The 23,015-nt window shown below is 34.9% G+C and overlaps 1 protein-coding gene and 1 pseudogene across 6 annotated transcripts in view; both read left to right on the top strand.

The window, feature by feature from the left end:
* The window catches only part of LOC125650560 (uncharacterized), a 42,889-nt gene extending 30,453 nt beyond the window's left edge, over window positions 1–12,436 (top strand). For all 6 annotated transcript variants that reach the window (XM_056166244.1, XM_056166243.1, XM_048878951.2 and 3 more), the window contains 6 exons: window positions 2,156–2,299; window positions 2,758–2,843; window positions 9,070–9,140; window positions 10,488–10,588; window positions 10,726–11,407; window positions 11,563–12,436. In XM_056166244.1, the coding sequence (XP_056022219.1) occupies window positions 2,156–2,299; window positions 2,758–2,843; window positions 9,070–9,140; window positions 10,488–10,588; window positions 10,726–11,407; window positions 11,563–11,644 (1,166 nt within the window). In that variant the 3' untranslated portion in view covers window positions 11,645–12,436. The remainder of the gene's footprint in view (window positions 1–2,155; window positions 2,300–2,757; window positions 2,844–9,069; window positions 9,141–10,487; window positions 10,589–10,725; window positions 11,408–11,562) is intronic.
* A 3,804-nt stretch (window positions 12,437–16,240) lies between these two features.
* LOC130055056 (uncharacterized) lies at window positions 16,241–19,744 on the top strand (annotated as a pseudogene).
* Window positions 19,745–23,015: the final 3,271 nt, after the last annotated feature.

Here is a 23,015-nt window from a genome sequence, read left to right as displayed (position 1 = left end):
TATTTTACAAAAATGTTCATTACGTCTCAGCACACGAGAAGCTGAAGTGAGATTAGGAATGCCGGAGACACTTGAAAGTAAGCATGGTTCTGGTCATGAGGCTGATCGTTCTGTGACTATATGAAGTTCCACAGAGAAAGTATTATCGGACAACTCCATATCGGTTGGCAAGTCAATTTCTACACAGTCACATGACCACAACGTTGTGGGTTCACTTGGGGCACTCACAATGTGGGCTTTGCGAATTGTGTGTGAATTGCTTTGGTGAGGAGATGATCCGTATGTATATGCAAGGTGATGATAACGAACAGTGATCAATCTCATAACTCCTATAAGCAATACAAAATAGATAGTTGGGCAAACACGGACACCTGAACACACCAGAGGTGGGATCAGGTGGCTAGGAGGAGTAAGCATCCCCTGTATGTAAAATTATTGTCTAAAATGACTTCACGACGAGCCGGGCGGATAGATACGTCATTTTTTCTTCCATAAACGGGATGCCCGCTAGAATTTCAGTATCAAGATTCTCAACCACAAGGCCTTAGAAAAACAAATTGTGGCCTTCTCGAGTAAAGGTGAGTCTGGTTTTTCCAATTACAGTCAGGGGTGATAAGCCATCAGCTTGATGAGAAGACTGTGAACGACCAGAAATTTCAGCACCCAGCCTAGTAATGGTAGAGGCTCTGATCATATTACCGGTGGTGCCACTGTCCATGGAAGCTGTCAAGATACGGCGACTGTCTGACCTGAATACGTTTGGACGTTACAGACGGTACGTGCTCCTCAAGTTCGATAGTTAGTACAACCATCATCATCATAGATCTATTATATGGAACGGGCCTTCGCCAAGAACTACTTATCTTGTAAAGGTAAAAAGGTATATTTACTGAGAAAGTGACGGTCCGGACGCCCGGCTGTTTTACAAAGAGGACAGGACTTCGGTGATGAGCGGTAAGTAGGAGGATGTATCTTTGGTCGTGGTATTTTACTCACAGGTTTTCTCATTGCCTTAGCATCCTCAGCTGTCCTGAGCTCTTCTAGAAGGGATTCAAGTGCCTGAGAGATCTAAAGTTTAATGGAGGCTAATGTCCTTGCACGCAAGTCAGTTCCGTACCTCTGCTTGACGAGTTGAGGCAATTCGGGGTGTATGAGACGAAGCCACGTCAAAACAAGAAAGTTCTCGAGTGATGGGGACAGTTTTTCATCGTCGTCTGGTACTTGTCTATGGTGTGTTATTCCCGTATCTTTGCGCAGTAGATCATCCTCAACAACATCAGTCAGACGTTGGAATAGATCCTCCGGACGCTCACTTGGATCGATACGAATAAAGTAAAAAAATAAATAAAGTGGGCTTCTGTGCTCTGAAATCCATAGTGAAGTCTGAAAGTCTGCCATAATGTGATCTATCTAAGTTGAATTCTTTACAATCGTATACCTCGAAATAATTGGGCAATAATTAGTAATTTAACCCAACATTAGTTCAAGCATGTTAACTTTCTGTCCACAAGAGAGGGGCTGGCCTCTGGTACAGTCTCGTCATTGTCGGCGAAATCTCGAATGACGTGGCTTTGCTTTCCTTTTCCCACCATCCTCATGATATTAAGAAAAGGGCAAAATTCTTGTCCAGTGAAAGTGAATAGATTAAGTTCTGTCTCCAGTTTTCGAATGTGTTCAGTTTCAATTTTCGCCAGGTACCATTGTTTGGGGGCGCGGGGAATACTCGACATCGTTGTACCATATACGTCATAATAACCGTACACACTACTTATAATCACACGCGTCCACAGTAAAACTTAATTACGGTGTGAAAAAGTACCTACTGATGTTGCCGTGTGTTGTATCACGCTGTCACCACGCCACTCTGAGAAGGATAATCACAACATGTGTGGTATCAGCATTTGCGCCACTTTAATAATGAAACCGGAAGCCGAACACAAAACAATAAGAGACAGAGTCATAAACCAACGGAACACTACGTTCCGGAGTAAGCAATGTCTGGTGCAGAGCAAGTGTTGATATTTCAGTGCGACATTGATGTACCTTTAGTATTGTTTGTGATTTAAATCTTTACTATTTTAGTTTATTGTAGAAACCGTCTTCACCATAGATAACAATGCAAATAATGTGCATAAACAAAATTGTTTTCTGGCAGCTGGCTTCGTGCGAGTGGAATGGGATAATGGGAATCGGTCTGTTTACAACTACGGAATAAATGATGTATATGATATTGTGATTTGTGACGAACCAAGAATTCCTATTGATGGATTTGTTGCTGTTGGATGTTATGTAAAGAGAGGCAAGTATTTTATCGGATATATCCAGTGGTGTGTAATCCATATCCATAACAACCCGTATCATTGAAAAGAAATAACACATCCTCATAATGGACAACACAAAGTAAAAATAAATATCAACGATAATTTGCTTGTCTTTTCAAATCTAATTGTCCTGCCTTATACTTCAGAGGGTTTGCTTGCCGAACTTCCGATTTGTAGATCGTGACTTCGAGTATAGGAAGTTTTTAAAGAATATGTTTAGGTTACTTTAAAATAAAACTGCATTTATTCACCAAATGATGAAAACTATGAAGTTTTCAATTTCAAAATTGTATTGTACATATTCTACGCTTTACATCTGTACATATTTGCTTTCGTGTTTTATTCCTCTTTGAATTAATTAGTTTCCTATTTATGAAAGCATTATACATTTGCCTTGTCTACACAAAATGTTAACTTTTTTTTTTATTTCTACAAGGCCCTGACTGGAAATGGGAAGAACAGGACGGCGGGAAGGGTTCTATAGGAACAACTTACCGAGTGATGGATAACGCCAGCGTTTACGTTAGTTTTATATGCTTTCTATGCTTTTCTATGTTTTGTCTCTGTTAGCTCATTGATAACGCCAGCGTTTACATAATTTGTCTTTTAAATGATCAGGAATTTGCATGTCCTCTGATTGGTCTGAATGACTTCACCTCAGTATTAACTATGGACGGTGTCCCTCTTGAACAACCATATATTTGCTGATATTATATCAATCAATCAAATTGCTCACTTCAAAGCATATATTTTTAAATCATATTCAATGCCATTAAAAACGTCCCCATATGAGTAAAAAAATCTCGAGAGGGACGTTAAACAATATTTAATCAATCAATCAATGCCATTAAAGTCTTTACCAAATATTACCTCTTAGTAAAGAATATTGCATTTTAAAAAAATAATTGAGAATACAATTTATTGATCTTACAGTTTCTAGATTTTGACTGTTGAAATGTTGTTATAATATGATATAATACACATGTTTTTCTTTAGTTGTTGTTGAAGGAATAAAAAATATGGTGAACACTGTTATAAAATTCCCTAACATTTGATAGAGCTTCTACTGAATCGGTCTATTCGTGAAAAACTAATCCCTGACCAGATTCGTATTGTCATCAGTAAACCTCACCCAAAGTCAATAATTGTGTAGTGTTAACCTGGTCAACCAGTATCTGACCAGATCCGAGTTGTTACAATAGATATCATCCTAAGTCAATACTTGTGTAATGTTAACCTATTGATGACGCCAATGCTGACGTTATCTATTTATTTTAACCCATACATAATGGTAATGTTTACGTCAGTTCTAAATATCATTCCATCAAAAAGTTTTCTGTTTATCTTCATTTGTAATGTTAATCCACTCATATAAGTACTGTAAAACGTCAGCTATATGACCACATAGTCCTTCACATCTGCTTCGTACTTAGATATCTTATTGAAAATAGACACTAACAGCAAAGTAACAACTCTACTTTATCATAAACGGGATGATTTCAGCTTCAACGTCAACTTCCCTTATTTATGTAGTAATATTCCAAAATCACACGCAGAGCGTTCGCTCCGCATGTGGAAGGTCGGGGTTCTAATCTCGGCCGCGACAGACCCAAGTCATTAAAATTGGTGATGACAGCTTCATCGCCAAACGCTCGGCATGTCCAGTGTCACAGCAGGTGTGACACGCTAAATAACCCTCACTGCTCAATGACAGTAAGCGCCGAACATAGACCTAAATTTGAAGCCCTTCACCGGTCTTGGTGACGTCTCCATATGAATGAAAAATTCTTGAGAGGGACGTTAAACAATATACAATCAATCAATCTCAAGTGATTCGATTCTGAAAAGCTTGTTCAGCGTATGATCAGTTTTTCTATCGAGACAGGTTATTGAAGAACAAGTTGATGTTGCAGGGGTTTCAATAGTCTCCTTTAATGTCAGCATTTTGCAAATTCTATGGTGTATCTAGTGATTTAGTTTGCCAATACAACCTATCTTTGGTTTAAATGTTGTCTGATGTGTTTCATATCGATTGTTTAACCGTTCTTGGCACACTGATTGTGACTACGGATTACTCCGTTTACCTGATCAAAATATAGGGCTCATGGCGGGTGTGATCGGTCGACAGGAGATGCTTACTTCTCATAGGCACATGGTCACATATCTGGTATACCCAGGGGTTCATGTTTGCCTAACTCTATATTTTGCTTTCCCAAAAGGAGTTTTGTGATTAATCGCTGTTCGTTATCTTCACCTCTCTGATAGCGCATGTATATAATGCTATGTTTACGTGATTAAAGAAATGAAACTTAAAGCTGACATGAATTAATAAATATAGTATAATTCTATATGTCCGCCATATTTCTTTGCTAATCCGCCATATTAGTTGGATATTCTATTGTTATATGTATCAGGGTTCGCATGGTATATAAGGGGACGAGTTTTGCTACGCTTCACTTCACATCAGTGTCTTCCATTTACCTGTGCGGGTAGCTTCGACAGGTAACACGTACATCTCCGATACTAATTTATAGGACATCAAGAAGAAAGGAAATCACGTTTTGAAACACCATGCAGTGCTCAAAATTACAATAAACGTATCGTACAGTAGTAAATCATTCTAAAAGCTTTGGATAAATAAATATAGAATGCCTTTTCTTTACGTGAATGTGCGTACATTTGCAATAAATATGTCAAAACTATACAAAAACGCGGAGAAATATTTCATCTATTATCTAGATCTATTGATGAAATGGAATAAGCAAAGGGTATAAAATCTATACCATTCACACTTACTTCAAGCAAAATGCAAATACATAAATGCTACTGTACGTATAAAGAAGACATGGTCAAGTACGCTCGTCATGAAAAAGCATCGAATGCGGATGACTATTTACCTAGGTCTACTCGTAATATCTGTAAAGGACCGAGGATGTACGTGTACACCTGTCGAAAATACTCAAAGTAGTAGTAAAACTCCCTTTATTAGCATAATCCATGAAACAAAATAATACACTCCATTTGTATTCCAACACTAAATAACATTGTCCATTGTACAGACTGCGACACACTTAGCCCGTGCCGAGCAGCTATCTTCAATCAGGGGAAGTATCAGAGTAGAATATTTACCCTATATTGTGCATGAATCCTTATACTGTATGATTTATACTTGTCAGAGTATTGCAGATTTATAAATCAGGATATCATTTAGGTACATAAATTGTTTGTGCATAGATAATTTGCATATACAACACTGCATGAGTGTATGGAGAGAGAGAGATAGAGAGAGAGGGGAGTTCAAACGATGATCGTGTAATAATCGCGCTCTTATTAAGACAAATAATATCGTTAATTCAATATAAGAGAACAGTAACTCAATATTGCTCTCATTAATTGATAATACAGATTTATTTGATTCATTTAAAGCACGCGATAATTAAAAATTAAACATATCTTTAAATAATGTTATTTTCAATAACTTCATTTTATGCTAATTCGGCGCTCAATAGATCTTATATATCTATGCCATTTTGCTTTATTACATTCTGCGTTGAACTCGACGCAAATTGTAGTAATGCAAAATGGAATAATTGAGAGTTTATCATATGCGTATTTATCAAGCACATAGGATTTTTTTTTATTTAAACATATTTTATTGAGAAACTCAACAGGATTGGGCAACAGGCATAGCCTATGTAGGCCCTCTCCCAAATACAAAGGTCAAGTACAAAGTACTTAGAATCAAGGGGAGGGGACAAAAGTGTCTGTCTCCCACCTTTGATAACAATATCCATTTTTTTAAAAAATGTTTTCCGCCACACTCAACAGTTTTTCAGTTATCGGGTGGCACCCAGTTTTTGTTGGTGGAAGAGAGAAACCAGATACAATGTACCTGGGAAGAGACCACCGACCTTCCGAAAGTAAACTGGGAAATTTTCTCACTTACCGGCGCGAGCGGGTTTCGAACCCGCGCCGACAGAAGTGAGAGGCCGTTATTTTGTAATGCAAGTAAAAAATATATTGGGTGACAACCCCACCCCACCCCAAACTTGACCCCAGCTTGAAAGTTCTGATATAATAGTAGAAGACACACACCACCACCAATTAAGAAAATGAAGATATTATGAGGCACTCATAGTAAAGGACTCTAACCACCCCATTCCACCCCACACCATGGAAGAAAATGAAGTGTAGGGGGAAATGATTGAGGCAGTCAAAGTAAAAGACTCTTTTAACTCTTCACCCCCACATTAGGATTTTGAACATCGGATAAAACATCTCGGTTTGTTTGGGTTTTTTGTTTTATTTTATTGCTGTTTTCGTTCATCTGTTTTAATTATTATTTTGAATGGCAAGAAAGTTTGAAGAATCCAATTTTCCATTTTTTTCATCCTGTTGTATCCCCCCCCCCCCCCTGAAAAATGACGATACATGTCTGGTTATTACATGTACATTTTACTTTTCAACACATGCATGCATACTAATTGCACCCTTTACCAAGTTTTCCTTCATTTACACAGTGTAAGGAATGGTAAACCAAAATCACAAAACAAAATGCATAAAGGCCAAGATAGTTTTAAGCGTAGGAACTTCATTCACGAATACATAAATATATGTATTCAGAAAAATCGCATGCATGCATTGCAGGACTACAGCATGTGTGTTTTAACGTTTCTGTAACATGCCATAATGATTATTTGCATTTCCTAGATCTGGCGCAATGGATATATTCTGATAATAGACATACCGCTGTACGTCGAAATTTCATATCCAAATGTATTCGATAAGATGTTAGTATTCATAAATCAGTAAAATTCGTGTTGAGGTTTTATTTGATACGATACAGTGTCAATCTACTGTAATGCATTAGTAGGATATGCAAAAGGTAAGAGTATAAACATTTTCTAGTATCGATATCTATATCATCACGAAAAAACATCATATAATTTGTATCCGGATTCATATGCCGATTTAGATATCAATAAAAACAAAGCTGCATAGTTTGGGGGAGGGGGTTCTAATGAGTCTGATGAAATTAAAAGAAGAAACCCCACATTTGCATTCAAACTAGATGTACTTCAAAATGAATTCATTTCTGCTCTGACTGAAAGCATGGTTCTAAATTCGGGAACGAATCTTGCATACAAATTAATTAATAGGGGAACACATAAATTCGAGCTCCTTTGGAATTTAATAAAATGCAGATATGCACCTTTCTTTCAACACGAATTGATATGTTGTTTCAGGCATGTATACAGGGGGTGGAGTGGGTAGGGGGGAGGGGCTAGTCTGCTCTCCCCACTTTTTTGACAATTTACTTTTTTCCGTTATTCTAACATACAAAGTCAGTATTTTCTACATGCAGTTTAAACTGATATATATATATATATATATATATATATATATATATATATATATATATATATAATTTATTTTTTTTATTTTGTAATGAATTCAATTATAAGCATCAACTCCTGTAAGTTTTTAATATATTGTCAATAACAAATTTTTAAATAGCTGGAATCTGATAATGCTTGTAAGCTTACCATTATATCACTGATCAATTTTCTTTCCTTCTGTGAAATGATATTGTACATCGAAGTAGGATAGTCTCTCTCTCTCTCTCTCTCTCTCTCTCTCTCTCTCTCCTGTTCAATCAATGAATGTGGACATACAGAGACCGTAAATAATTATGTGGTTCCCAAACAAACAATAAAACTATATTTTCGTTTATACATTTCCTTTTATATGTGTCTTTGTGTAATCAACTGTTTATTATGGATTGCAAATGTAATACCCGCATTTTTAAACAGATGTATATTTTCGATCATTATTCCCTTATTTGTATATCCAAATTTGTATATGATCATCGATAAATTTTTAATTGAGCACGCAATATATCCAACCAGATGCTCAGTGTATTTGATTAGATTCCCGATTTCTATAAACTGCAAAATCTCGACAAGACAAGCATTAAATGCAGGAAAAAATTTCGACTCCGACATCTCCCCTGATTGAAGACACCCTATTTGGCACGGGTGAAGTGTGTCGCAGTCTGTATAATGGAATGACAACGTGTTGTAAAGTTCTAACGAGATACAAATGGAGTTTATCATTTTGTTTCGTGGATTTATCAGAATAAAGAGAATCTAATATTTTCGGTAAGTTCACATATCTGATACCTGTTGAATAGACGTCCGTATTTGATACGGTGTTTTTTGTGGCGAATATGCCATGTGCATTACATATTATGCATATGGCATGGACCTGTATTTTGCAAGAATTGATATAAATAATGTATTTTATGCTCTTTGCTTATTCCATTCTATCAGTATGTAATTGGCAAATGATTTCTCCGCATTTATTTCATAAGAAACTGCAAATACTTGCTTGCACTTGCAAGTATGCAAGAAAAGCTTTCTTTGCATTTTTTTCTAAATTATCTAAACTTTTGGAATGTTGCATTGGTATACAATAAATATTTTGTAATTTTGAGCAAATGTGATTTTATTTGTTTCGCATTTCCCTATCTTTACTATCGGAGATGTGCACAGGTCGAGTCCACCTAGAAAAATCACTCAGGTGTGACAATCACATTTGGGGTATATACGGGTAGAGTAAATTAGGGTACCTAAGAGAAATATGGCGGATAAGATGAGAAAGGTGTACGTATTTATTAATTCATGTCAGCTTTAAAATTCTTTATTTGATTCATGTATCAAACGACAAATGGTTCGCCTGACTTCAGGTTCGATGGCCCTGTGGACGGATGGGTAACTACAGATTTGGATACGACGGAAAATACGACATTGAAGTTTGGTAAATATATCTCAAGAATAGACTGATTTGTATTGAATTCGTCTTGCATGTTGATTTATTGGTATCGCGTTTAAACTTTGAAATAGGCTTACTTTCTACTGATTTACATCTTTGCTATTGAAGTATCTTTAACTGTAAATTGATTTGCATGACGTTTAAAAGTTGATTTACTTTTAGCTGTAGATTGTTTGCATCATGTTTATCAATCAAAATAAACTCACTTGTAAATTGAATCCTGTTTATAATTAGAATAAAATTCATGTATATAAATTAGAATAAATTCACCTGTAGATTGCATCATGTTTATAATTAGAATAAATTCACCTGTAGATTGTATCATGTTTATAATTAGAACAAACTCATCTGTAGATTTTATAATGTTTACAAATTAAAATAACCTCACCTGTAGATTGCATCATGTTTATGATTAGAATAAACGCACCTTTAAATTGTTTGTATCATGTTTATAAATTAATATAAACTCACCTGCAGATTGTGTCATGTTTATGAATGAAAATAAAGTCACCTGTAAATTGCATCACGTTTTAAAGTCAAATAAAGTCACTTGTAGATTGTTTGCATCATGTTTATCAATCAAAATAAACTCACTTGTAAATTGAATCCTGTTTATAATTAGAATAAAATTCATGTATATAAATTAGAATAAACTCACCTGTAGATTGTAACATGTTTATAAATTAAAATAAAATCACCTGTAGATTGCATCATGTTTATAAATTAAAATAAACTCACCTGTAGATTGCATCATGTTTATAATTAGAATAAATTCACCTGTAGATTGTATCATGTTTATAATTAGAACAAACTCATCTGTAGATTTTATTATGTTTACAAATTAAAATAACCTCACCTGTAGATTGCATCATGTTTATGATTAGAATAAACGCACCTTTAAATTGTTTGTATCATGTTTATAAATTAATATAAACTCAACTGCAGATTGTGTCATGTTTATGAATGAAAATAAAGTCACCTGTAGATTGCATCACGTTTTAAAGTCAAATAAAGTCACTTGTAGATTTTTTATATCATGTTTATAAATTAAAATAAACTCACTTGTAAATTGCATCGTGTTTATAAATTAATATAAACTCTCCTCTAGAATCATTTGTATTACATTTATATCAAGTTACAGTAAATTTCTTGGTGATGGATTTGCATCACGTTTATTAGTTTAAAATAATAATCCGTTAATTGATTTACTTCATATTCATAAGTCGAAATAACCTGTAGACTGATTTGCAGTACCACATACATAAGTTAGATAAATTACCTGTTGATCGATTGCATCACGATTTCAAATTGAATTATCCCTTTTCGTTGCAGCGATCCGTTTTCCCCGGACGTGAAGAAAGCTGTAACAGAACAATGGCGTACATCACAAATATCTGCTTCACTCCACAGCCTTCCTTCAACAGATTTTAAGGGTTAGTGATCTGAAATGTACCTTATATGGTTTCCACAATAAAACACCATTTAAAACAGCGCCTTCATTTTGCACAAATATCCACTTCATTTCAATTTGATAATCAAACATAAGTATGGATAGACTGACAATTTACAGGTGATTTTGCTGCGAAGGGATCACACTACAATAGACCAAATGAGAGCCATCAAAATAAAGAACATAAGGGACCTTCAGCTTGGATGAATGAAAAATCAGATCTTTGTTCAAATGATGTCATGTTACGTAATGAAACTAGTGTTGATTCCACTGAAACTAAACATTTCTACAGATCTGAATCAAACATACGAGCGGGACAAACATTGAGTACTGATAGAACAAATATGACCGACTCAAGTTCGGAACTTCAATCTCCTATGGGAGTCGATGACTTACAAACTGATTTTGTAAGCAATTTCAGTCCCAAAAATGATTTACAGACTCGAGAAGTAGGGCATTCTGATACTAGAAGGCCCGTTAGTCCAAATGATTTTCAAAATACATTGTATGCCATACAAAACAGTTCTCCTGGTGATAAGCAAGCATCAGTATCTGACGTCACTATGACAGCAAACCAAAGAAAAAAATCAATGACAAACAAAGAAATGGGTTCAAATATTCCGCCGCTACTAAAAAATGTTATCGGTTCTAAAAACATTTCCACAAATTCTAGTCGGTGTTGGCAGTGGAGAGACTCCAATGGTCACTGGGTAGACTATCCTGATCATGTGAATGATTTCATCAACCACAGGCTTCAACAGCGTCCTCAGTCTACGGTTGTCATTAATTATAACGCTCAAAGGTAAAAGTGTCGTAAATGTAGAAAATGGCCTACAGTTAGTGAATGAGAAATTTTCTTTGACAAACACTGTACATTAAAGAGACGTTAGATATTTATTTTATATGTTGTATAATACCTGCACGGTTCCGTCTTAACTCTAGCATTTGTAACTTTAGTTTCAGACTCGTAGCATCCAGAATGATTCAGATCAACACAGACACAAAGGAGACACACCGAGTTAGATGGAAGAATATGTAGAAGCTGGTTGGTGTTATAAAGGATCAACACCAGTAGAGGAACAAAGAGTGTCATTAAACATATTGTAGAATCATCCCTTTAGGAGTATCAACGAGTCCAGTTTACTAGTTATGTACTTTGATTCTATGGTACCAAAATATTTCTTTTTGCTAAAAGAAAACCCCATGGAATTGTTAGTATTGAATACGGGAAAATAAATGGCGGTGGTAATTTTCGCTATATTTGCGGTCTAGACAAATCCGTGAATGTAAGAAACCGTGATTATTTTTATTATTCTTTAATACACAATGTGTTTTAAAATGGGAAAGGAGCTTATAGTGATTCAAATCCGCGAATTTATGAACCTGCAAATGTGTCTAAAATGTTATTTTAAAAAAACGCAAAAATTACAACCCGTGAAATTCTTCCCCATTACAGTATTTTATTTATTTTTTAACGGCAATTGTTAGGCTTTTTTTCAGAAATGAAAATTAAAACGAAATTTCTGTTATTATGAATATATTTTATGGCATGGAATGTAATTCATTTTTACAATTTCTCAATAAACAGTGGGATAACTTTGTGTAGAGTTACCGGTATATAGGGAGGGGTAGTATATTTCAACTTTTCAACATCATAGAAAATTTACGACCCGGTTACTTTTTAAAGAAATTGTATAATTTTACTTCTTATGACAAAACTCAGTCACAAAATATATATCAACCCATGTATTTATTTTTACATTTGTATTACGTGTCCTCAAGAACATAGGATACCCAAAAACGAATTTGTAATAAAATTTTGTGAAATTATTGTAAATGTTTTAATTTTGCTTAAAACCTCATATTTATTACAAAAATTGCCTATGAATCCACATTTATTTTTGCGTTTTTCACAAATTTATACTTGAAAAATTCAAAGTCTTTTGATGGTTGCATTTCATGAATTAATGGTCGACTTACATTAAAGTTGACATTAACGGCAAACTGACAACTCAACTGTATGGCAAACAGATTTCAGCTTCTCCATCGTCAACTTCCCATATTTATGTAGCAATATTCCATTATCACCTGCATATGGTGTTTATATATCTCAAATGATTCGATATGCAAGAACTTGTTCTGCGTATAGTCAGTTTTTAAATCGAGGTAAGCTACTGACAAACAAGTTGATGGTACAGGGATTTCAACAGTCTCGATTGAAGTCAGCTTTTCGCAAATTCTATGGTCGTTATAACGATGTAAAACTTATACGGTACCAATTTAGATGCACCAGATGCGCATTTCGACAAATTATGTCTCTTCAGTGATGCTCAACCGAAATGTTGAAATCCGAAATAACAATGACGTTTTAGAGCAAAACAGTGTGCCAAAAAAGTGGAGTCAAATTCGTTCAAGGATAAGAGCTATGCGTGAGGGAGATAATCCTTAATTTTGAAATGAATTTCTAAATGTTATAACAGCAATTAAATATACATCCTTATTTTCAAGCTAGTAACGAAGTACTTAGCTACTGGGCTGTAGAGACCCTTGGGGACTAACAGTTCACCAGCAGAGGCCTCGACCCAGGGGTCATAATGTAAAACTTATACGGTACCAATTTTGATGCACCAGATGCGCATTTCGACAAATTATGTCTCTTCAAACTACTTCGTCAGTACAACCTACCATTGGGTCAAATGCTGTCTGACGTGTTTCATACCGATTGTTAAGCCGTTCTTGGCACACTGATTTTGACTGCGGATAACTCCGTTTACCTGATCAGGATATAGGACTCACGGCGGGTGTGACCGGTCAACAGGGGATGTTTACTCCTCCTAGGCACCTAATCCCACCTCTGGTGTGTCCAGGGGTCCGTGTTTGCCCAACTATCTATTTTGTATTGCTTATAGGAGTTGTGAGATTGATCACTGTTCGTTATCTTCACCTTGCATTGTCATCCTACCTCTGGTATGTCCAGGGGTCCGTATTCCCAACTATTTACTTTGTATTGCTTATGGGATTTATGAGATTGATCACTGTTCTTTATCTTCACCTTTCATTGTTTGATCAAATGATTTTAATAAATCCCAGGTAAACACCCCAAAATCCTACGTCCTTTGATGCATTCAAAATCTTGGATATCATATAACCTTAAAAGAAGGCGGATATGACTGACAAACGGGGGATGCTGACTACTTCTAGGCACCTGGTCTCGCCTCTGGTATGTCCATAAGACCATGTTTTCCCAACTCCTAATTATACAATCCCTATAGGAGTTAAGAGATTGATCACTGTTCGATATCTTCATCGTTTTTTAGAATTAAAGCATAGTACTGACCAATCAGTTGTTTGGTTGATTTTATATTGTTTAATGTCCCTCTCATATGGAGACGTCACCATTGCCTGTGAAGGTTCCACACTTGCTGTGACACGGGATCTCGGTTTTTACGGTCTCATCCGAAGGTCCGCTCAATTTCTTCGCCTCTTACGACAAGCAAGGGGTGCAGAGGATCCATTCTAACCTGGATCCCCATGTGAATTCAAATAAGTTGATGTTACGAATAAGTTGATGTTACAGGGGTTTCAACAGTCTCGTTTAAGGACAATAATTTAGCACATTTTAGGTCCTTGTAACGAAATTACCAATATAACCTGTTATAAGGTAAATTGCTGTCTGGCGTGTTTCATACCAAATGTTAGACTGTTATTTGCACACTCATATTGGTTTCGGATTTCTCCGTTTATATGCTCAAGATGTTGGGTTCACTGCGGATGTGACCGTTCGACAGGACGTGCTTACTCCCTCTAGGTACTTGATCCCACCTCTGGTACGTCGGAAATTTGTGTTTGCCCTACTTTAATATAGTATTCTTCATAGGAGTCATGGGATTAATCACAGCTGGTTATCTTCACCTTTTCATGAGTATAAATGATTATTGTTATTAAACAGTTCGTCGTCAATGTATCTGAATGTCGAATGTAAGGTCACAGCCATGATTTTTTTCCGATGTAGAAGCTTTTAAATAAATCTGCCTCGCAAGAATATAAAACTGGTCAGATAATCAAGGAGTATAATTCGTCCCCATGGGAATCCCAACAGACTGTTGGAAGACCTGATCACCAAAGACTACGAAGATTTGTCAATGAGGAACTCCAGTATATTTTTAATATCAACTTCAGAGTACATGTGCGTACAACCAGATTAGTGTTTAACTAAGAAATATTTGGATGATTGATTACAAGATATAAATATTTCCTTTTTCTATTATTTTGTGGAAGAAGCAACTTTCTTTGATGTCAAAAAGTTTAGTTTTTAATTTATCATGAGGAGTGCTCGTGTAAAGTAATGATTTGAAAAATGATTCATGATTTAATATTTACTTTATTTATTTTTTGTTATTAGAATCCACATTTGATGTGTGGGTAAACATTTCAGTACTTCTTGAAGGTCTGACGTGGAGATTGAATGTTATATATCTTACTATTACACAGACAAATGTGCCTCACGTGAATTTCACGTGAAATTCACATGAATTTCACGTGCAAATTTATGTGAAATTCACGTTAAAAGAGCATCAAATGTGAATTCACACGAAAGAAATTCACGTAAAATTCACATGAATTTCAGGTGAAATTCACGTACAATTCACGTGAATTTCACGTGAAATCTTTAACATGAATTTCACATAAAATTCACGTGAATTGCACATAAACTTTATAACGTTAAATCATACATGGATATTTTGATAGACCGAATCTCGGGTTATGATGAACACAAAAAGGAATACAATTCTGTATTCAATCTGCTGATAATTTAATTGGTTGAATTTGTTTTTACATAGTTGTATTCATTGTCTTTTTTTTTTTCTTTCTTTTAAACTCTGAAAAAGAAATATTTATGTATTAGAAGGACTGTTCAATATATAAAAGGAGTCATCTAAATCTTTATGCACACATACTATGAATGAAATTGCATGTAGACGTAACAGAAACGAAGAAAAAATGTTGCAAAATTATCAATAATTTGTGTTTGAAAGAAACATAACCTTTTATATATTATCATACAGAATAAAATAGAATTATTATATATATACGATGACCATGTGACTAGGTACAGAAGGAAGTCATGTGATATGTTTTCAAATTGTCATGTTCTAGTCCAGAGGCGATTTGAAAATGACTTTGCGTTCCTCATTATCTAGATTAAATCTATATAAATGCATTGTTTAAAATGAAACGATTGACATTGATATTGACAGAATGCCATGTTTCTCTGAAATATTTTTTAATTGCTTCCACATATATTGCATCATATTCAAACATTGATAAAGATATTGTTTGCAAATTCTGAAATCTGTACGTAATATTAAAAATTACCTGAACAATATTATACTTGTTTAATATTCATTATTCAAATGAATTATCATCATCGTTTTTCAAAGTGGGTTGGGTTTACTATTTCATCAGAGCTTTCAAGCTTACATTCTTCTCATTTAAAACTATTGTTAAAGGGGGGAGCAACCAATATATATATATATATATATATATATATATATATATATTATTGACATTACGATATACATAACAAACGAGGACATCGTCCTATTGCACGTACGAGATCGCATTGTTGTTACAGCTAATTATATATGCATGTCAAAGGTCAATCGGGGATATCGGTGTCAACGTAAACAACAAAGGATGCCTGCGTTATTCTTAAAGTCGAACACCGTGGTTATTTTTGATTGACATTTTGTAATTTTGGTATATTATATACATTTTTTGTAATTTTGATATATTATATATATTTTTTTAAACAAAATGGACACTAGCGATCAGAGTTGTAATCTAGATGATTTCTCTCATTGGAAAATAGAGGCGTTGCGTTCATTTCTGAGCAACAGAGGAATGTCGATAACTGGGAACAAACAAGATTTTATAGCTCTCGCTTTTGGCGCAAGTAAACTGCATATGCCAATTTTACCTACAGCTGTAGAAATAGAGAAATCAAAGTTAGATTGATACAATTATTTACTTAGAGTTGGTGATGTTGTATTGCCTGATCCTTTGTTAATTTTTGATAAGTGGGAGGATGAAAAACAAGGAATGTCTCACTGGCCACCAGGTTCTATAACTGATGTAACAACGTTTTTGATGAAATCTGAATGCGAGGATCGGGCTCGTCTGCATTTAAATTAATACAAGATTGGAAAAGCATATGAATATTGTACATCAGAATGGTTAAAAGAAGTTTTTTATCAGTCAATATCTGCTTTATCACCATACTGCTATTTACGTGCAAGCTGTACACCATCACAAAGTTTGAACGCAGAATCTCACAGTGTTTGGGTCTGTTTTGAGAAAGCTACAGGAAATGTTATGAGTGCCTACTGTTCGTGCACGTCTGGGTAAGTGATCATGAGTACATGTGTATAACCATTTATATTGTGTAATCACTAAAATGATTTGACATACATATATGTACAATACCCATCACAAATAAGTATACACATGCGCTTTTTACACATTTTGGAATGCAATATTCAATATGAAAGAGAAAAAAAATTAATTAACTGAATTGACTTTCAATTTATTTCAGTAAAATAACCATTTAAGGGTACAACTTCAATATATGTGAAACAGTAATGGACATGCATTCAATATTTTTGGCTTAGTCTGTAAAATTGTAGTATTGATTTATTTAAAGGTTTTCATGACACTATGATGAAGTACACATGAAATACACAATGATGTATATTAGTAATTAGCTTGAATTGGTTTCAAGATACAAATTTGCTTAATTAAATATCTCTTTTTAGAAAATTCAAAAATTCAGAAAATGAAATATTTTGATAAAAAAGAATAAGGATATTAAAAGTTTAAAGCCTAATGTCATCTATTCACATAATAAGAGTTATGTATTTTGCATAGAAAAATCTGTCTCTGTGATGTAACTCATAGTTTGTATGCACAAGTAACTTATTTTGGTGAGTGTATACTTATTTATGGTGGGCATGCAGTGTATTTATATATTTGGACCCATCTCCAAAATTAAATAAACATTAAACAATACTTACTATGAAAAATATCAACATCATGGTTTAATCTAATAGAGTAAGTGTGTATCAAGCTGATTATATTTAATAGATACTAATAGTTAAGGGACCAGTGATGCATGGTTTATTTACATACATATGCATTATTTTTCAGTCTTGGACAAACTTGCAACCATGTGGCAGTTTACTCTTTCGTGTTGAATCAGCAAACAAATTAGGATTAACATCATGCACCTCTGGCACATATTCATGGCTGAAACCATCTGGAAAAAAAGCTACTACCTGCACAAATCAAAGACATGAATTTTAAGAAATCAAAGCATGGTAAAGCTGGTAGGTTTACTAACACTTTTACATATTCTGTAATTATACAAATAGTGTAATTTAGCAAATACAAATTTTTAAAATAGTATGGTATAATGCCATTATCAAAATTATCTCTCTTTTGAATAAGCTTGCTTACAGAATGTAACATATGCTCTACTATACACTGTAGTTAGCAAATAAAATTGGGGGGGGATGAATAACTGTGTGCATGTATTTTTATTGTTAAATACTTTATTTATAGCGACTAGATCACTTGTTGGAAAGAATAAGGCCAACTACAATGTTATGCCTCAGACATCCAAAGACACTGATGAGGGCATACAGAAGACCCTTTTAACCTCTCTAAGGATGTTCTTCCAAATGCTTGTATATTCAAAGGTACTAGTTTAAATCATTAAATCTAATACAATTATTTTACATTATAAAGTTTATTTTTAATTAATTTTGAAATGGCATTTAAAAATTTTTAACATAGAAAAAAAATGATGATAAAAATAGAAAACAACCAAAAAGTTTCTGTTGAAAATGCTAGTAATGTATGGTAAGGCCTGTATAATCCACTTTCAATTTCTTTTTCAAATGAAAGGAATGCAGATCACAGATGAAGGCCCATCAGAGTTGCATGTACCTATGGATCTGCAAGAAACAGCAGCTGTCATAATGTGCAGTGCTCAGAATTACCACCTTGAAAACATGGTAAAAAAAAACCTCTGTGGATCATGTTACAGACACTGAGGTTCAAGCCATCAACAACCTCACTGTGGGACAATCATCAACAACCTCACTGTGGGACAGTCATCAACAACCTCACTGTGGGACAGTCATCAACAACCTCACTGTGGGACAGTCATCAACAACCTCACTGTGGGACAGTCATCCAACCCTCAGTGGACAGAAATGAGGAAAGGGAGGATAAAAGCTTCAAATTGTTATGCTGTTCACATAAAAGTACCGAGCTACAAGAGAAATTCTGCAAACTGTAACATGCAGTCTTTATTTTCACTCATAATGGGGTATAAAAATGTCAATCCAAATGTCAAGTCTTTAAAGTACGGAAGAGAGATGGAACTCATTGCTAAGGATGAGTTTATGAAAATGTACAGAAAAAATCACAAAAATGTGTCATTTGATGAATGTGGAATATTCTTAGATACATATAATCCTTTTTTAGCTGCTTCCCCTGATTTACTTGTGTCTTCCTCTTGCTGTGAGGAACGTTTGGTGGAATTTAAACGTCCACTTATTTCAAAATGCTTTAAATGTGTTTCTTTCTGCAAATGTAAATTGCCAAATTGCTTACAAAACACTGATTCAGAACCACTTACATTGAAACATGGAGCATATTATGGTCAAATTCAGGGTCAGATTTCATTTACAAAGCGAAAATGGTGTATACTGTACATATATACATGCAATGGACCATGTAAAACTTATACGGTACCCTGAAAATTGTATTTGACAGGAATTTTTTTCCGACATGTTAGTCAGTCTTGATTTTTTTCTATCATTCTTTTGTGTTTTACCTGAGATTCATTCTAGGTCTTTGCAAACTCTCCTGACTCAAGAAAGTTCAAATGTTCAAACAGTAGAGCCAATGGAAATTGACAACTTAAAAGGTGACACATACTTTTGCCCAGAGTGCAAAAGAGTCATTATGAATGAAGTGACTGAACTCAAAGACCGTAACATTTGTTTTGACTTGTGCAAACTGTGGCACCACTTTCATTGTGTTGGTATTACAAATAAAGATGTAAAGTGTTTAACATCCTGGCATTGTAAAAAAAAAATGCATTCAATCTTGTACATGAGCTTACTTAAAACTGAGCTAAATATTCAAGTATTGCAGACTACAATGATAGTTCATGTACTTTGATGTATACAGTTCATTTTTATTATGGACTGTACGTTCCATTCCATTGCATGATCATTGACTTGAATTCAGTAATAATGATAATGATTTATTTGTTTGCAATTTTATTAATTCAATACACTAACAACTCAACTGTATGACAAACGGGATGATTTCAGCTTCTCCATCGTCAACTTCCCACATTTATGTAGCAATCTTCCATTATCACCTGCATATGGTGTTTATATATCTCAACTGATTCGATATGCAAGAGCTTGTTCTGGGTATAGTCAGTTTTTAAATCGAGGTAAGCTACTGACAAACAAGTTGATGGTACAGGGATTTAAACAGTCTCGATTGAAGTCAGCATTTCGCAAATTCTATGGTCGTTATAACGATTTAGTTCGTCAATACAACCTCGCATTGGGTCAAATGTTGTCTGACGTGTTTCATACCGATTGTTAAGCCGTTCTTGGCACACTGATTTTGACTGCGGATAACTCCGTTTACCTGATAAGGATATGGGGCTCACGGTGGGTGTGACCGGTCAACAGGGGATACTTACTCCTCCTAGGCACCTGCTCCCGTCTCTGGTGTGTCCAGGGGTCCGTGTTTGCCCAACTATCTATTTTGTATTGCTTGTAGGAGTTATGAGATTGATCACTGTTCGTTATCTTCACCTTGCACTGTACATCCATTTTTCATTCCTTTAAGTGAAAAAAAAATGCATTTCATTAATGTTTGAAATGTGAGATTTTTAAATAATAGAAACTTCACAACATCGGTAAAGTTGCTGAAAACACATTTTTAAAAAGTCAAAGTGTTTCATTATTCAATATCTGCAAGGAAGCATAATATTATAGTCAAGTACAAAGCACAGAAGAGAAAATAAATTTCTTCAAACAATTCAAATTCATAAGTTACCTCAAGTCAACATGTCAAAAGGGAAATTAAATTTTTCAGTCCCTACACCTAGGATACATGAAGCTACGTGTGATAAATACTTTTATTTTCCTCAATACTTTCGAAGGGGAGGATACATGTTACATATGCCACTAATTATCTTTAAAATGTCATCAAGGTGTTGACACAATGTAAGAGGAATTTAAAATTTCAAAATGCGGAAATATTTTCATTCTCCTAATAGCCTGTTCTACAAAAATCCATCTATTTGCAATTTCTTTGGTTTTCCTGACATCACTAGCAGGCATATGACTTATCCCATGCCTGCCAGGAGGGGTCAACAAGGTGGCATGAAGAAGTGTGAAACTTTGTAATAAGGTACTAAAACCTTTATCTGCCATTATGCAGTCAAATGGCTCTACAAGATCCATAAACCCGAAATGTAAGGTTATATGTTTATCACTGGTCCTGCCACCCCAGCATTCTGATACAAAATTGATCATTCCTGATGGGTTGATGCTGACTAAATATTGTACTGTGTGATGATGTCTGTAATCACTCCAACACTTATTCTGGTTCACTAAATTTTGGGGGGTTTCTATAAATACCTCTGAACAATCAATGATGTGCCTTACCTGAGAGTATTTGCTATTTCTAAATGGGGGCAGGTTCTGTTTTACAATTTCTTTTTTGTGCATTGAACACAAGACATTTTAAGTATCTTTTTAGCAACTTTATCCAAGTTGTGAAAATCATTGACACATAAGAGTTAGATATCTGAAATCTATCAGCTAAATCCTCATCCAAAAGACCAAGTCTGATTTTCATGGATGTGAGGAGCATTTCTTCTTTGGGTTCAATTTCCTACAAGCTCTTGTTTTCTGAAATGTTTTGTAGTTAAGTGTTGTGCAATGATAGGATGGGCCCTTCCAATATCGTACATTTTTTAGAATGGGTTGTATTGCATTGTACACTGCATTAAAAACAGCCTTGGTTGGGATACCTGTGTAGAAATTCACTTTCCTATCACTGCTCAGTAAGCTTAGCATGCTGCTAATTTTGGGTTGATTTTGAATAGAAAGTTTCTTTTTGCAGAAATTTAACTCTGATTTTAGACATTTTATTTGATCTTTTAGTTTTCTAATCTCTCCTTCTTTGTACACACATGTATCGCAATACTCTAAATAATCATGATCAATCAGATGATTTTTAGTGATGTCCACTTCGCTTGTCATATCAGAATCGGAGGGTGCTTCTTTTCTTTTCTTGTGAGGAACTTCTAAAAATCTCTCCTTTGGTGGTTGCGTCCCCATGATAACTTTGTCCACATGCCCCATATGGAGTGTTGGGTATGGATTACCTGGGGTGGATTCACAATCCAAAATATGAGTGGAGCAGATTCTGGAATCATTATTTGGCTTCTAAAGTAATTCTCATCAGTCTGAAATAAGTGGTTGCATTAGGAACTTTAGATCACATAGATGTGTAACGTGTTACTGGGTTCTTTACAAGAGATGGGGTCATATATTTATAATTTTCCTCTTACTCTACTTGAGCTATTGATTTATCATTAAAACAAATTTCTCTATTTCTCTGTCCGAGCATTGATTGGTACCGACTTACTTATCTCGGGTTTCTAATCATACACAGGGGGTAGTTCGCTGGCTGGGCTACTTGCACTGTGTTCCTGAGCCAAGTTCCTATTGCTTAGTGAAAGTACAGGGTGCCTCACCCTTATTCAGGATAATTGCACCCAGTACCCCACTGCAATTCCTTAAGCTCTTTTCACTTATGCTTATTCCTTTTCTCCCTAGCCTATTTCTATTTTTAGCCTACCTATTATTACTCTTTCTTGCTTCTTGAGCTGTTCACATCAGACTGACTGATTTCACGACTGCAGGCTCGTATATACTACTGGACCATGTCTATCCAAAAGGGGCGATCAGGTCCTTGGATTATTCCAAATTATAAATCACTTCTGTGTTTGGAAGACATGGACCTAATACACTATAACAATTAATCATTACACTACCCACGCCTCTGTATACATGCGTCCCGCATGTTTATCAATCTAACAAGACAAACTTTTTTTTTTAATTCAATGATTCAAAATCTGCAGAAAGGAATGCAAATTCTTTTTATTAACATACATACATAAAAATCTTAATTTTCCTTTTTAAATAATCATGTTATGCAATGATCTTGTTTGTGCCTCACACAATTATGAATATCGGGGTTTTTTTCACATGTCCGTGTCTCCTAATCATTCCAAATGTCTT

Source organism: Ostrea edulis, chromosome 5, assembly GCF_947568905.1.
Source record: "Ostrea edulis chromosome 5, xbOstEdul1.1, whole genome shotgun sequence".
NCBI classification, from domain to species: domain Eukaryota; kingdom Metazoa; phylum Mollusca; class Bivalvia; order Ostreida; family Ostreidae; genus Ostrea; species Ostrea edulis.
The sequence above is the reverse complement of the archived record's forward strand: the minus strand, read 5'-3'. Positions and strand labels throughout refer to the sequence as shown.